This window comes from Microtus ochrogaster, chromosome 7 (assembly GCF_000317375.1).
Source record: "Microtus ochrogaster isolate Prairie Vole_2 chromosome 7, MicOch1.0, whole genome shotgun sequence".
Classification (NCBI taxonomy): Eukaryota; Metazoa; Chordata; class Mammalia; order Rodentia; family Cricetidae; genus Microtus; species Microtus ochrogaster.
The window spans coordinates 29615312-29631731 of NC_022014.1; the positions used below are offsets into that span (position 1 = coordinate 29615312).

Consider the following 16420-nt stretch of genomic DNA (forward strand, 5'->3'; position numbering starts at 1 on the left):
TGATTTGGGGGTTTGGACAGGAGGGGTTCGGGGTTGGACTCTCAGCACCCACACGGCTGTTCACAACTATCTATAACATCCAGTCCCAGGAATCCTCACCTCACAAGGACCCGGGGGGGGGGGCGAGGGGAGTCGGGGAAGGTAAGGAGTGGATACAGCACCTCTCATTCTGTTCTTCCAAAACTCATCTGATGGGGCAGCGACTCTGTGCTCTGTGCCTACTGTAACCCACGAGCTAACAAAAGGCGGCAGAAATATTGGTGAGCTGTTTGGGAGGCTGCTGGTCCCTAGAGTCCTCAGCCCATGCTCAGCCTGCTCAGTTCTCCAGAAACAAACAAACTCTCCTACAGTTGCCCTATGAAGTCAACAGAACCTGAGGTCTGGCCAAGAACAGCATCCCAGATATCCTGATGCTGATAGAACTGAAGCATCCCCAGGTCCTGAAGCATGCCCTACCCAGCCAAACTCAGACTCTTTTTCTCCGTCTCTGCCCCTGGCTAGGCAAGTATTCCCCCGAGGCTGCTCCATGTCTGTGTGCAGAAGTCAAGGAGAGAGTTATGATAGAACTGCCAAAGACCTCAGCAGGGTGGGCAGTGCTATCCGACCCAAACCTTTACATCAAGACGCAGGCTAAAGACCACAACATAAAACAAGTAGCAAAAAAATCCAAACTAGGAGCTGCAACATTGGCAGCAGCTGTGGCTGACCTGGGGATGAGCTGTCTTCTACCATCTGCCAGCGCCCTGACTTGCTGACCCGGGGAGATGCAACACACAGACACACACACGAGGGCAGGCACACACACTTTCACCACGTACCTAATCACACAGAAGGAAGCCCACGACAGACTAAAGAACAGAAACCACCAAAGTCAAAGTCCAGCTTGGTAAACCAATGAGTTTTACTGAGGTTACTTACAGGAGCAGAAGTGACTCAAAGACACTTCGTCACCAAAGCCCACTGCAGCATGGGAAACATAAAAACTGGGATCCTGAAACACACTGCACAGACTGCAGGCAGCTCAATGGGTTGGAGAGCACCCTTTCCAGACAGCTGCTCTGCGCTCTGCTCTTTCCAAGTGGCTGGGCTTACTGGAAAGTCCTCTTCCCAGTTTGGCTTCTCTGCGAGTGACTAGCTGGCCTCTTTATTGCTTGTATACTTTTGGGGGTGGGAAGGGCCTGGAGGATCTGGTGGGTTTCAGGGACTTCCTGAAGCCATTTTGAGTTGCTTACTTTCTATCCTAACTTGGAATTTCTAATGTAGAATGTTTCAGTCTTGGGGAAAACTGTTATACACCTGTAGATTCCGGTTCCCCATGACAGCCTCCTGGCAGGCCTCAGCTAGGTTCTCTCCTCCCAGCTGCCTTCCGTGACCCCAGCTGCGCTGGCCTCATGTGATCTTACTTGGTCATAGTCCCTTGTTCAGTGGCCAGATGAATCGGTATCACATCTAGGGTGGCAAACAGCATCCCAGGAGGGGACTGTGCACAGGCTCCAGTGTGAAAGGACCAAGCCAATGTCATAACCGCTGCTCAGTCTTCTCTCAGAGATCAGGTCTCAGTTTCACTTTCCTGAGACTGAACAGCAGTTTCTGAGGAAGAGCCATGAATAAAGGACAATCAGTCCACAACACCCCAACAGCAGCTCAAGAATAGGGCCTGTCCCAGGCCTCCAAAAAAAAAAAAAATGGAAAACTGTAGCCCTGACTAACCCCTGACTAGCTCTGATCAATTAAAGTGTACTAATATGATTTCCACTTGCTTAAGCCAATCATAGCTAAAATGACCCAACTTCCTTAGACACCCCCATCAGTGAGGTTTAAAAGAAGCCCCCACCTCCCTCTCTGGGTGATTGCCATTCTGCCTTTGTAAAGGATGATCAGCTCCAGCATGCTGGAATAATAATAATAATAATAATAATAATAATAATAACTCTTTGCTTTTGCGTTGGATCTGGTCTCTTGGTGGTTTGGAGGGTCCTGACTCTGGGCACAACAAGTGGATCTGTGCTGACTAAATTTGGGGTGTCAGCTTGACTTCAGTCCTTGGATGTCCAATATTCCTACCCATCATGCCGCTACCCCTACCCACCACCAAAAGTCAGGCCGACTTGAGAGCCTCACTTCCTGAGCTCAATGCCGTGACCCATGCTCTTGTGTCCTACCAGGACATCAGCCATGAAAGGAAGCAAAGTCCAAGGTGGGGATGGGAGGGAGTCTTGGGACAATAGAGAAGAGACCTTGGGGACAGTAGGTTACTTGAAGAATGCCCTTGGCAGGATGGGTACCTTGGAGTGACTCACAGGAGCTTGCAGGTGGGACTTTGAGTAATATGGGTTCCGGGAAGGTGGAGCTGAGTCTTGTATCTGAGTTGGGGGTAGTTGGGGTTTCTTGTTGACTGATGATCTTTTGTCCATTTTGGCTTATGTTTCAAGTTGGGCTCATCTTGGGGTCTGGCTCCTCTACATAGGGATTGGGTAACGAAGTCTCTGTAGATGGGCACTTTGGAGGGACCAGAACTGTGAGCTGAGAGGTGGGATCCAGGTCCCAGTGGTTTTTTCTTCCCTCTGCACCCTCAGCAGTGTCTGGGCACCTACCTAGGCAAGCATTTAGACGAGGACGCTCCACGGCAGAAACGGCCTGGCCTGAATCTCTAGGGCTATTTAGGAATGGAACCTGGAAATGGAACCTGGCGCTGCCCTATGCCTACCTGGATGGCAAAGAACAGCATAGCCGTGTATGTGATCCCCCAGACCACGGCCTGCTGCCTGGGAAACCAGCAGACACTCCCAGCGCGAGGACAGTGTTTGAAGTAATTTTATTGGAAAATAGGAGTTAGTGTGTGGAAAGGTAGGGTGGAACTAGATGGAAATGCTGTTCTCAATCAGCACCGGGTCCAGGTAGTAGTACGGGATGGTGAGGCACTTATTGCGTTGGCGGATGTTGTGAGAGATCTGGGCGAGGTTCTGACGGAAAGACTCAATACTCCTCCGAGGGGCCTCCTCCACAAAATGGATGTCTGGGAAGTGGCCAAGCGGCCGCTGCAGGACAAAGAACCAGGTGCTGAGACAAAGCCAAGCCATCTTACCCGATCCTTCCTGTGGCCTCCCACTTCCTGCTTCCTGTCCCTGACACCCCTCAAGCATCCTTGCCACACCCCCGCCCATGCTCAAGAGCCCCGCACCCTGTCGTCAGGCTCCCGGCAGAGAGTCCAGAGCACTAGGAGCACGATGCACGTGGTCTTCACATCCGGCAAAGTGTCCATGTAGGTCTGCAGAGTAGTCAGCCCCTTGGCCTGCATCGGGGGGTTCCGCATGGACGACGGGAAGTTGGGCATCCAAGAGGTGAACTCTAGCTGGAGTGGAGGAGAAGAGGTGTTCTGGGTGAGAAAATACCTGGTTCCCGCCAACCAAGCCTGGGCACCCTCTCCGGTGGTTGACTTGGACCCCTGCCCCAGAAGACCCTGGGTTGGATCGGTGGAGCTGGTATCACTGATGGGCCTGTAGGCTGGTGGGGCAGAGAAACTGGGCCAGGGCTACAACTGGCACTGAGGTTGAAGAGGGAGTCTGTTGAGACAAGCTGGGGTTGGACCAGGGATAGATAGACTGAGTGTGGCTTGGGCTTGGAACCCACTGTTTAGGGGAACTGGGGCTGAGGTACCTGGCCCGTGTTGACAGCTGCATGCCTGGCGGAGCAGGTGTACATGACCATCGTGACATACTCGATCAGCTCAGGTATAGTTCGCAAGCAGGTGGGAAAGCCTGAGGGATGGTGGAACAGACCATGCCATGTTAATCGCAGACCAGGCTGATGCCCAGCAGAGGGCACCTCTACTCCCAGCTCACCCTATCTTGTCAATAGAGTGGGTGGCGACCTAGGTTCCCTCCTTCAACCTGCTCTGCCCTCCTGTGGCCAAAAACCTTCTTCCCGATCCAGCCCAGGACTACACTGTCTTCTCCAGTCCTTAGCTAGCTCTGGGTTGCATCCTCACTTGTCTTACTTAAGCCCCCCCTCCCCCGTCACCTCCCTCCTGGATATCAAAACATCATCCTAAACTGTCCGGCACACATCTGCGTGGGCCGATATTTTAACACATAAGTCTTAGCTTTTTTGCAGAATTCTCAGTGACTCAGGATAGTCCCAGATTCCTCAACCAGGATACATGGCTTGATATCCGCTTCCAGAAGTCTGCTGACCTCCACCCTCAGCCCCAGCAGCAGGAGGACCGTATTCCCTATGCCCCCTCTAGCTTTTGGGTTTTTCTACATGCAGCTGACACTCAGCAGCCCCTCCTCATGTGCCCCTCCCTCAGGAAAGGACACATGCTGACCTCATCCCAGCTCTTGCTAAACGTCACCCAAGATGAGCAATCTCAGCCAGACCATGACTTGTGGCCTCCTCACGCCCACTATGCACCCACTACTCCCCACTGGGTGAACTGCCTCCTTGGCCTCGTCCAGATCCTTCCTTCTCGCCTCAGGCTCCCCTAAACTGCTCTGGTTCTGCCATGGTGGAAATGCCTGTTCACCGGTGCATCCCTTCAGGCCAGTCCATGAGCATCTCGGAGGTGACACCAGGACCTGTCTTGGTCCCCTTTTCAGCCTCAGTAGCCAGCAGCAGTGCATCGAAGCATTTGCAGAGTGTGTCCCTAAGTGTCTTTAAGTATTATGACCTCATGATGCTTTCCACTCCTCTCCTAGAGTCCGCCACCCCCACCCTCACCCTAGCTCCTCGACCACCATATACTGTCCTTTCTCACTGAACGTCACAACTTATTTCCAAATCCACAAAAGCTTGTTTCCAGGGACACTGCCAGGTCTCAGCAGAGACAAGGTGTAGCCCTGAGCTCAGACAAGGCACAGGTGCTTTGTCGCTCCAACCCCAGCTGCTGCTCTAAGGCTCAGGGCAAGGTCCTGTGCCGATCCTAGACAGAAGAGTGCTTGGGCCTTCTTCGGCCTACAGGGAGGCAGGCACAAACAAGGAAAGGACACGCCTGGAGATGTCCCCTGAGTCCCAGGTCCCTCTGGGCTCCCATGCCGGTACCTGAGCTCTCGCGTTCCAAGAGGCACTCCTTGAATATCTCCTGCACCCAGCACTGCAGTTCCGGGTCACCCTCCACAGCTGCGTCGTTCGGGTAATAGTAAGTGATGATCTCTGTCACATACCTGCCAGGAAGATGGAGCCTCAGTAAGAGTTTCTCCCACATCCTCAGGTCACCTGGCTTTGGCTGGCCACAGCGCCACCCCAGGCCTGTAGTAGGCAAGGCCATTGGTGGTTATGAACAAGACCAGAAACTACTTAAATTTTTTGTAAAGTGTATACAAAGTTACTCTTTCTTTCCCAGACAGAGCCGGAGGGGGGGCGGGCTCTCAAGCAGCTCCGAATCTAGACTGGAAGCCAAAGCAAGCATGATCCAGTCCATCAGGCACAGGCAGCAGATGGATGAACAACCCCAAGACCCAGGAAACACCCAAGCCCAGGTCCTTAAAGGTCCCCACACCCCTCCAACACTTCCAGGTGTCTGTCCCCCTGAGTACCACCTGCTGCTGTCCCCACCTCACCTCTCCATGGCATACCACACGGCCAAACTGTCATCACGGAAATAATACCCAGGCAGGTCCTGGACCCCACGCTCCACAAAGTCATTGGGGATGCAGAGGCTTTTGTAGGTGAGCTCAGACAGAGCCCGAACCATCACCTGCGCGAAACCCTCTAGGCCCAGGGACATGGCCTTGAGGAAGAAAGAATTATATGAGCATTCCTCTGAGCCTGCCTCCTAAATGCTATACTATGTCAGTCCCTCTGGGACCCACTCTGGGCCTGGGCCTAGGCTGCCCAAGGGCCAGGGACCTTTACATTCCAAGTCCTGTCTCCGTATCCCCCAAAACATCCTCTCAAACGCTGCCCCTTTCCCCACCCCCAGAATCTTAAACAAGTAGCGCTCCGTTTGAAGACTAACTGCAAAGGCCAGAAGAAAACAAGTGTCATGCTGGAGTGGGGGGCAAGAGTCTTACCCTGGCAGAGAGGCCCCCCTTGTTGAGAAGGAGGGCCCGCCCAATGCTGTTGATCTGGACGTTGTATCTGGTGTGAGGAATGAGGAGCTGGGCAGGAAGGGCAAGGAGACAATGAGGAGAGTTGAGATTGCTCCCAAGGACCTCAGCACCCCTACTCCTGCTCCATCAGACCCCCACACACTTTGGGAAGATTCCCACTACAAGCCCTCTCTGGGGATCCCCCAGATGCCTCGCAGGGCTCACGGGACACCCTCCCCACCCACAGAATTGACCCAGGAGCTTTCAAAGTCCCCTTCCCCCAAACCTATACCTTGTACAGGGGATGGCACATGGGAAGGTTCCTCAGCAGGGCCAGACAGAAAGCTTCCCCGATGAGGTGGCTCTCCAGCAAGTGTGCGATGGCCTCGTGACAGTAGAACTCAGCATAGCGCACCCACGTCTTCGCCAATAGCCAGTCCCACTCAGAATCATTGGGCAGGAAGATGGGACAGTCAGGCCCAGGAGTCTGGCTGAGCTAGGGGTGGGGAAAGAGGTGGGTTAGTAAGGTAGAAACCTCCACTGGAGGAGGCAAAAGAGTCCTGTACTCCAGTCCCTCTGCCTTTTGAGCATCCTGGGGTCCTTCTTCTTTCCCTACATTGGCTCTTGTTGCGCCCTGTGCCCGACCCATCTTCCTGAACCTGCCTCTGCCCAGCAGCTCCCACTTTCTTTAAAAAGGCAGGTGGATCTCTGAGTTTGAGACCAGCCTGGTCTACTGAGCAAGTTCCAGGACAGCTGAAGTGAAACTCTGTCCCGAAAAGCCAAAGGAAGAAGGAGAAGCAGCAGCAGCAGCAACTTCGGGCATCAAAACGTGATGGTACATGCCCCGAATTCCAGCACTCTGGAGGCAGAGGCAGATGGATCTCTGTGAGATCCAAGTCAGCCTAGTCTGCACAGTGAGTTATAGGCCAGCCAGGACTAGATAGTAAGCTTCTGGCTGAAGAAGGAGAAGAAAAGAAGGGGGAAAAGGGTAGGAGGAGAAGGAGAAAAAGAAGAGAAGGAGGAAGAAGAAAAGGAAAAAAGAGGAGGGAAGTCAGCCACAGCGGGGCGGGGCAGGGAGACCTGGTTGAGAAACTCCCTCTTCTGATAACCCTTCCTACCACAACCTTCATAGCCACCAGGGCAAGCACTGGACAAGTTCCAGAGCCTGGGAGAGAGGGGACGCTATCACTGAAATTTAGCCTGCATTGTCCCACCTATGAGCCAGGTCATCAGGGCTTGGCTGATGCCTCCAGAGAGAACCTTTTTCTAATTTTTAAATGACCCTTGTGAGGATCTGTGAGGAAGAGAGGCCTCGGCTGCTTCTCCTGTCAGACCGCAAGCCTAGGAAGCTACTGAGTGTCAGTCCCTCAGGGCTTCAGCAGAGGTGGGTCTGCAGGAGGATGAGGGAATGCCATCAGCAGGACAAGCCCCAACCAACCGCCTGGCCCGTTGGCATATGGGCATCTATATGTGCACACTCACAGCATACACATGTTACACCTAGGGCCCACAAAGGAGAGCACCGCAGGGCTCCAGACTCATATAAAGGCACATAATGGCAACAGCCAGGTGTGCACCTGCAAGGAGATGGCTCTCATCCCAGGCTCCACATGACCACATGTGGGTCAGGGTATGCATATACATGGGAATATTCTCAGATGCACACACAGGGTTGCACGCAGGACTTTACACAGGCATACACACTGACATGGACACGTACTTGCCCACATATGCACAAGTAGTACACAGGCTTACACAACCATAAACATACAGAGAGACATTTAGGCACATGGGATCAGCGCTGGCCACACACTCACACAGCAGCCCCACCCTCACCTTCCCTTAGTACCTGAATGGCAATGGGCATCATGCCGTCAGGACCAAAATACAGCAAGCAGATGGGAGCACAGTGATGCTGCTTGTGACCATTGAGCTCCACAGTGGGGATGCCCTCCAAGATGCGGTAGTCTGCCAGGTAAATGTTCCCCTTCTGAAGGGAAATCACAATGGGCAAGCAGTTAGTCACTAAGGTAGGGTACCTTCAACCCAGAGTACTGCCCCCAAGGATCAGTGGTTGGATGGGGATAGGAAAGTGGGGGTGCAGGCATGGGTGAGACTCAAATGGACCTTGTCGATGGAGAGGCATGGAGATGCCCAAGAAAAAGCCAGGGACCATGCCCCGGGTAAGCCAGAGAGGGCCTCACCTCTAGCTCTGCTTGTAGGCAGGTTCCCTCACCCAGGAACGGGGCCACCATCTCATCTGTGACAGGGAATTTGTCTGGGAGCTGGGTACATCTGCGGATCAGGCCTGGGTTGAGGCCATTGAGGTACTGGTACCCAAAGAAGCTGTCCTCCATCCAGTGTTCAGCCACATACTCTGGGGGAAATAACACAAGAATGTCATGGTGAAGTCCGGCACCCTCTCAGAGATGGGGAGATGTAAGAAAAAAATAGTGGACATCAAGATGAGTCTGGAAGGGACAAGAAGTTCCTAGCTTCGCGTTGAATGGCCAAAGGGACACAGGATGATGATCTTCAAGAAGCCTCAAACAGGGTGCGCCCGCCTAATTCTCAAATGACCCTTCCGTTGCTCCCATCTGAACCCCTGACCCCATGAGATGAGGCTTCCTCTTGCCCCAAAGACCACCTGACTCCCTCGTGTTCTCTTGGGGTGACCCTCTCCATACCAGAGACAACAGTCTTGGTAGCAGGAAAGATATTCTTAATGTCCTTTAGTCTCTTCCAGGAACGTTTGCGATCCACCAGGCCACGCAGTTTGAAGGCCAGCGCCCTAGAAGGTGAGATACAAGGAGCAGAATGTTAAAGAGAAGCTAGGTGCACAGGGAAATGACAGGGCCACCTACTTGCTGCAGTTTCTGGGTGACCCGTGTCTCCGGGTCTTTTTGCTCTGGTCTGTGAATGTCAAGTGTCAAGTTTTCCACTGTCACCCCCCACCCCACCTCCCCCTGCCTCCCCCAGTCTTTCTGGCCTGAGGGGGCAGGGGAGGCACGTCTCTGCAGGTGCCCTCACTCACACACACTCACATGGGCCCTAGGCGGTAGAAGAAGGAGGCTGTCTTGACGAAGGAGAAACGAAGATTTGAGTTTAAGAACCTGGTGGCCTTAATGTTGATGAGAATCGGGAATCCTGGAATATAACCATTCCACCTGTGTGGAGAGAAAGGGGCTAGAGTGTGGAGCCTGCTATCTAGGGGGCAGGGAGGGGCAGGTACTGGTCTTGTGGAAAGGGAGAAGGGAGAGGTAGGTACTGGTCTTGTGGAAGGGGAGCAGGGAGGGGCAGATACTGGTCTTGTGGAAGGAAAGCAGGAAGGGACAGGTACTGGTCTTGTGGGAGGGAGGCTAGGCCAGCTTCTGGTCCTTACTCAGGCCGGTTGGGGTTGCGGCACCGCCTGGCAGGAGGGTGATAACTAGGAATGTCCACGTAGTTGGGAAGGCCAGGAACAAAGACCCTCCAGCTGCAAAGAAAAACCAGGTTCATGGGCCCTGACACCCAGGAATTACTCCAGTCAGGGCACAGCTGTCCATACCCACCACCAAGCTCTGAACCTCCCATGGCACCCTCCCACTCACTGGTAGAAGTCCTTCTTGGCTCTGATCTCTTCTTGTCTGTGTTCCAAAAGGATGGGGAGTGTGTCATCTGCTGTAGTCTTTCCTGTAGGGAGACCAGAGAGGAAGGAGGTTCAAGGCTGTCCCTGTCCCTTGCCCACCCCTGCTGTCTTCAAAGAGAAGGCACCCATCCCCCAGGTCAGCTCTCAGAAGGAGGAGCTAAGGATAGGGGAGGGCCCTGTAGGAGAGAGAAGCTCCATTTCCCTGATAAAATCTGCCCCATAGTCCTAATCTACCCTTCAAGCTCTCTATGAAGTCCCCCTTCTAGCCCCACTGAAGTCATGGTAACCAATAGTTCTGGAGAATTCACATGCAAGGCACTTTCTAACACACTATGTTTATACTAATAATTTAAGCTACACAAGAACAACCTAATGAGATAGATGAATAACTCCCTTTCCAGAAATCCAGAATGCGAAAGTCTCTAGAAATCCAATCTGCTTCACGATAAACTCATTGGCTGGGATCTAAGTTTACCTGAAGCTACATATAGGATTTGTTTGTACAGGATTTCTATATGTATTCCAGGCTAGTCTGGAAATCATGTTCCTCTTGCCTCAATCTTCCAAGTGCTGGGATTGCAGGCGGGCACCACTATGTCTGGGATTATGTATAGTCTATTTCACTCACCCAACATAACTATAGTTTTGATTAGAAATATTAGTATGTGTCATTAGAAATACCCTAGTGATAGAATTTTCACATACTTCATGTGTGTGTGTGTGAGAGAGAGAGACAGACAGACAGACAGAGAGATTTCTAGTCTAAAAATCCAAAATATTTCCAAATCTTAAGTTTCTTGGATGCCAATTGAAAATCATAAGTGGAAAATTCCACACCCTGACCTCATGTCACAGTAAGAAAATGCAAGCACACTACAGTGTTCTATAAATCCCTTCAGCCTAGGTATCAAACTTATAAATGAAGCAAAGAAATCTGATGTCTAATCAGATCTAATCTAATTGAGTCTCATCACTGAGATAGCGCATGTGTATGCAAATATTTTTTAAAAATTCAAAACGCTCTGATTCAACCATGTCAGGTAAGAAATATCCAAGCTGTAGTTACAAAGATAAAGACAAATCTAGGCATCTGGGACTAGCTAAGAGCACTCTCTGTTCTTGCAGAGGACCCAGATTTGGTTTCCAGTACCCATAGGATGCTGGCCCTCTCTGGCCTTAGGCACTAGGCATGCATGTAGTATAAGCGACACAGGAACAACCTAATGAGATAGAGGAATAACCCACAAATCCAGAGTATGAAAGTCTGTAGAAATCCAGTCTGCTTCACAATAAACTCATTGGTTGGGATCTAAATTTTTTGTATACATTGCATGCAAAAAAAATCCATACACATAAAACAAAAATATTTTATATTTACATAAAACAAAATATGTGGTTTTATAGTATATATATATGTACATATACACGCATATGAACATACACATGTATGTAGGTTCTAAAGAAAATCTAGATTTCAAAATACTTCTGACCCTAACATCTTTAACTAGATGCTGTCCTATCGTGCCCATTTACAAGGGGAAAACAGTATTAGCATGAAAAGCAGCTAAGCTGTGATTTGGTCCAAGGCAGGCTGCTTCTGGACCACATCCCTCACCTAGTAACAACCTCGCCAGTTAAGCCTTTTGCAGCTCCTTTGAGGTGTTACCTCAGTGGGTGTTCACATCTACTGTGAAGTAGGTTCTGTTATTCATTCATTTTACAGACAAAAGTACCAGAACTGAAAAGACCACAGAAGCATGCCTAGGTGTCCAGGAAATAAATGACTGAGATGAACCTCCAGATCCGACTCTCTCCAGCCTCCTGGCTGACTGCCCCAGGCTGGTATGTGCCCATCAGGACAGCTTCATCGTTTCTCTCAGAACCCTCACCCTGCCATCCATCATCCTCTGATTTACATATGCCTCAGCTCCTCCTGTTGCACTCTGGGAATGGTGCCCCCTGAAGTTATGCAACCCAGATCCCCAGCCTGGCTTCATCCCCAGGGCGGAAGCCTAACTCCTTCGAGGGCCCAGCAGATGACTCAAGTCTCCCTGCCCTGGTATTGCGTGGCAGCCACCCCACCCAACCCCATTCTTGCCCAGCCAGCTAGTGTCACCTGCCTGTCCCCTGCCCATCCCCTTCCATGCCACACAGACCTATCACCATGGGAAGGTACTCTGCGTCCCCAGGGACTCTCATGATGACATCCTCACCCTCCCCTAGCCCTACCTCTCCAGCCTCAGCCTCTCCTTTCCCCTCGGCGTACGCCCCATTCCCTCCTCCAAGGAGAATATTCTAGCACAGGGAAATGAATGAGTAGTCTGCCCGAAGGATGAGACTCTAGACACCACCATCCTCGGTTATGCCCCTTCCTCCTTAGAGAGAAGCCCTGCAAGGGGTAGAGTCTCGGGGTATACGATGTGCCTCTTGCTGCCATGCCACAGCCACGCTTAGGAAGCTCCCTTAAGAGGCTGGATGAAGGCTTATGGCAGAAGTGGGTGTGGGCAGCCCAGGCACTCGGGTCCTAGCTTTCTCCCTTAGTAGCAACGACACATCCTCCCCCCCCAAAAAAGCAAGGCAGCTTTGCTCTGCTACCAGGTCTGTCATTCCCCCCATCCAGTAGAGCCAAGAAGCCTGAATAAAGAACAAGGTCTCCTATGGGAGCAGGGAGGACCCTTGATCGGTAAAGGAGGCCTTTGGGAATAACAATAAATCCTGTTAGGAAACTAAGGTGTCCCATAGGGATAGCAGAGTCCTCTGGAGCAACATAATGGCCCATTAGCATATAAATACATACTATATATTATATATAGAACATATATTAATATTATAATAGTAATATAATATGGATAAAAAACTAATAGGACTACTGAGTAGAACACAAATCCAGCTGGAACAATGGAGCATCATATATACAATACATACAATATATACGTTATATAAATTGTAATATATATGTTCTATTATCAGCAGGAATCACATGGCAGAAAGAGAGAACCAGTTCCCACAAATTGTCCTTTGACCTTCACTGTCACACAAAATAAACAAAAAGAAAAAAGCATCAATATCAAACACAAGGCTTGGCATGGTAGCATATGCCTTTAATCCCAGCACTCAGGAGGCAGAGGTAGGAGGATCTCTGTGGGATGATTGATCTACACAGTGAGCTCCAGGACAGCCAAAGACTACAGAGAGAGACCCTTTTTCAAACAGTCAGACCATATGCAACGCCTTGGTGACCCAGAGAGCTAAGAAACTAATTAGACTTCTAAGTAGAATGCAGATTCAGCTGGAACAATGGAGCATCCTTTTGTAAAAACCGAATCCTGCTCCAGAGGTCTTTGCAGCGTGCCTGGCATCCAATAGGAGCCAAGGGAGAGTGAAGGATGAAGGGGAAGAGTGATCTGGGGATGCCCGCTGCGCATGATGCTCATAGTGGTCCCTGGACCACACACACTTGGGTTCCTCCAGTGTGCAGCCCCACACTGGGCCCAGAACAGCAACAGTGACAGTGACTGCAGATGACCATGGCGGGAGATTCCTGATTGGCTTGATAGGACCCCGGAGTGGCCAATCTAGCATAGCTGGGCTAGTGTGAGGAAACTCACTGCATGGGATACGGTGGCTGGTGCTGGCTCACCTGTGGCCTCCCGGAGTGCCAGGGTCTCATAGCCATCCATCCACTGGTAAGCTGGGAAGTGGTAGACACGGCAGTTGGGGGCACAGATCTGCACATAGCTGCAGTACCAGGGGTCCTTGGGTAAGAAGGAATGGGGCTCCTTGTGCAGACGGATGATGATAAGCTCCCCCAGGTCCTGCTGGCACTGCATGGTGTACTCGTCCACCTGCACAGAACAAAGGGGTGAGTGACTTGACCAGTTCCTCAGACCTCCCACGAGGCTTACCCTCTACCCAGGCCCTGCTCATGTTAGTGAGCTGAAGAGTGGGCACAGCTGTGAGCCTTCTAACTTGGCTGCCCTCTGCTGGGCTCATCTACCCAAGGCAGGAAGGACCTCGGCTTATTCCTCCTTCCCAGTTCCTAAGGTCCTGTCTTCTGCCCTCTTCCCCAGCCACTTGAGGCTGCAGGAGCCATTTAGAGTCTTGGGGAGCTGATAACAAAGGGGTCAAAGGCCAGGCCTTCTTGGCATCCTTCAGTCTTAGCGTGGAATGAGGGGTCCCCCAGGCCCTGCTCCTACTTCTTAAGAAAGAAGTAGGAATTCAGAAGTGGCCACACAGATGGAGGAGCCTATTCAGGTCACACAGGAGCAGGTGGCTATCAAAACCACCAAGAGTGGCTTCCATCAGGACAAAGCAGGTCCCCACTGGCCAGGCTGGTCGGATGCCATTTGAAGTCACAGAATTTAATGCAAATGGAAGCCAGTTGTGATGCAACTTGGCTGAGAAAGAGAATAAAGAAGAGGTGATAGAGGGGGTAAGGATGGAAGGGACCTTAAGGAAGAGGGCTGAGATGAATGAGCTCAGAGAGAAGAGAGGGAGGGAGGGAGGGAGGGAGAGAGAGAGAGAGAGAGAGAGAGAGAGAGAGAGAGAGAGAGAGAACAAGGAAACAGGAGCAGGAGGGAGAAGGATGGGTTGTTTGGGAGGGATGAGAGAAGAGGGAGCAGAGGAGAGAGGGTTGTGGGGGGGAGGGGGGGAGGGAGCCTTGGGAGTCCACAGAGGCTTCTCCACTCTCCTGACCCAGCTCTGGCTCCTTCCCCGATGCCTCCATCCATCCTGAGCTTCCATCTGTCCTGGGTGACTCGCACACTTACCGCCCCAGTGGCAAAGTCTCTCCCAAAGTGGTTCAACAGCTGCTTATGGCTCTCTCCTTGGGTTCCCACAATGGTCAGTGAAATGGAGTCCAGGGTCCCCGAAAAGAAGTCAGTGCCCGTGGCCACCTTGATTTTGTAGGTGGCCATGGCCGCTCTTCAGGAGGCAAGAGAGAGTTCAATCCCGGACACGATAGCTAGGACCTCACGGTTGGAAACAACGTAGGTAAGGGAAGCCAGGCAGAGAAAGAAGAGTTGACTGGGTCAAACTCCGCGATGGAACAGTCAGCGGGAACCACTGCCCGGAGGATGCCTCTGGAGTCGGGAGCAGCTGCTGCCCTTGGCGGGCGAAATGTGAGCCGAGCAGGTGGGGCGGGGCCGGGCTAGAGGCTGGTGAGCAGGCGTCTGCGCTTGAGCCCTATAGGAACTGATGGGGAGGGACCATAGGCAGGGCGCTGGGTCTGCCTCTGGGAGGGCGTACTGAAGATGCTGAGGCTGAAGCAGCCTTCAGGGTGTGGGAGCTGTCCAGGCTGAGCCAGGGCCCCAGGGAAGTTGGGGGAGTGGGAGGGGCAGGGACTTCAGATCTTTATCAAACTAATAAGCTCCTTCGTCCGGTTCGCCCCCTCGACTGTAGCACCAGGCACCCCCTGCTGAGCTTGGCCGAAGTCAGAAGTGACCTGCTTTGGAAGGCCTGAGTGATACAGACAGCGCTGTCCAGTGTCCTCCCCGGGATGGGCTCCCGCGCTTGCGTTAGAACCCAGGACGAGTCCGGGAGACTGCTGCTGAAGCTGGAACTAAACAACCACAAGAGATTGGAGAGGCCCTAGAAGGCCATGGGTGAAAAGATTTGGATCTGGAAATGGGACCTGTTGCTTCTTTCCCAGTCAGTATTTACTTACGAAGAATTGATACTGCATACGCAATTAGAAGGCAGAGTGAAAAGTTGAGGCAGGAGAATTAAACTAAGAGGCTGGGGGTGCAATTCAGTGGTAGAGAACTTGAAGAGAATGTGGGAGACCCTGAGTTCAACTTCCAAACTCCAAAAGGAAAACTTAAACTAGAGTCATGCATGGTGGTCACACCTCTAATTCCAGCTACTTGGAGGCTGAGACAGTGCCACCAAAGTCCGAGCGACACAGGGAGACCGTCGCACCAAATAAATAAATAAATAAATAATTTTTTTTTGTTGTTTTAGATGTATGGATGTCTTGCAGCATTTGGGTGCCTGGTACCTGTGGAGGCCAAAAGGTGACACTGGATCCCCTGGAAGAGGAGTTATAGAAGGTTGTGAGCCACCATGTGGGTGCTTGGACTCAAACCCCGGTCCTCTGAAAGAGCACCAGTGAGTGTTCTTACCTGCTGAGCCACACCAGGCCCCAAATTAAGACATTTTGTAGGTGCTAAAGATTATATAATGGGAAAGATGTCATACATTCAGACATAAGATGCTTTCTTACTACATCCATCCAAAATTCTAGAACAGACAAACTCTTACACCGTTCACACCAGCAAGTGCTTCCAGAATGGGAAAGGCTTGTAGGCAGCTAGAATGTTCTCTCTGATGGTCTGACTGATCTACAGGGCGCTTGGCATATTTTGCTAAATCTATGCTGTTCTTCCATTTCATAAAGAACATACCCTTACCAAGAAAATCTTTTTAAAAAAAGAAAAAGAAAGAAAAGCTGAAAGAAAATGCTGATCATGATGGCTGGAGGCACAGACAAGTAGATCTCTGTGAGTTCAAAGCCTGGGCTACTTAGCAAATTCCAGGCCAATCAGGACTAGATACTAGATAGTGAGGTGCAATCTAAAGAAAAAAAAAAACAACAAAAAAACCCAAAAAAACCCAGAATGGAAGGAGAAGGGAGTCAGAGATGTGGTTCATTTGGTAAATATGCAAGTTTAATGACCTAATCTGAGTTTGAGTCCCCGGACCCACATAGTCAAAAGAAAGAACCGACTTATGAATGTTGACCTCTGACCCCCAAACATGTACT

The 16420-nt window shown here is 51.3% G+C and overlaps 1 protein-coding gene across 1 annotated transcript; it reads right to left on the reverse strand.

Moving 5' to 3' along the window:
- Positions 1-2837: 2837 nt before the first annotated feature.
- Positions 2838-14696, reverse strand: Alox12b (arachidonate 12-lipoxygenase, 12R type). Its single transcript, XM_005349796.2, has 15 exons — positions 14427-14696; positions 13298-13502; positions 9620-9701; positions 9412-9504; positions 9074-9196; positions 8717-8820; positions 8234-8406; positions 7879-8019; positions 6322-6525; positions 6012-6098; positions 5559-5728; positions 5041-5162; positions 3658-3758; positions 3182-3352; positions 2838-3038 (listed from the first exon to the last, which is right to left on the reverse strand). Exons 1-15 carry the CDS (start codon positions 14571-14573, stop codon positions 2859-2861), a joined length of 2103 nt encoding a protein of 700 aa, XP_005349853.1. The 5' UTR covers positions 14574-14696; the 3' UTR covers positions 2838-2858.
- Between the last annotated feature and the right edge of the window lie 1724 nt (positions 14697-16420).

Bases quoted from the DNA above. Each gene is read 5' to 3' on its own strand.
- Alox12b (XM_005349796.2), bottom strand. From the start codon at position 14,573: ATGGCCACCTACAAAATCAAGGTGGCCACGGGCACTGACTTCTTTTCG. The intron at 9,702-13,297 runs GTGAGCCAGCAC...GTCTCCCTACAG, and splicing joins GGCACTCCGGGAGGCCACAG to GAAAGACTACAGCAGATGAC. The intron at 6,526-7,878 runs GTACTAAGGGAA...CCCCACCCCTAG, and splicing joins TGATGCCCATTGCCATTCAG to CTCAGCCAGACTCCTGGGCC.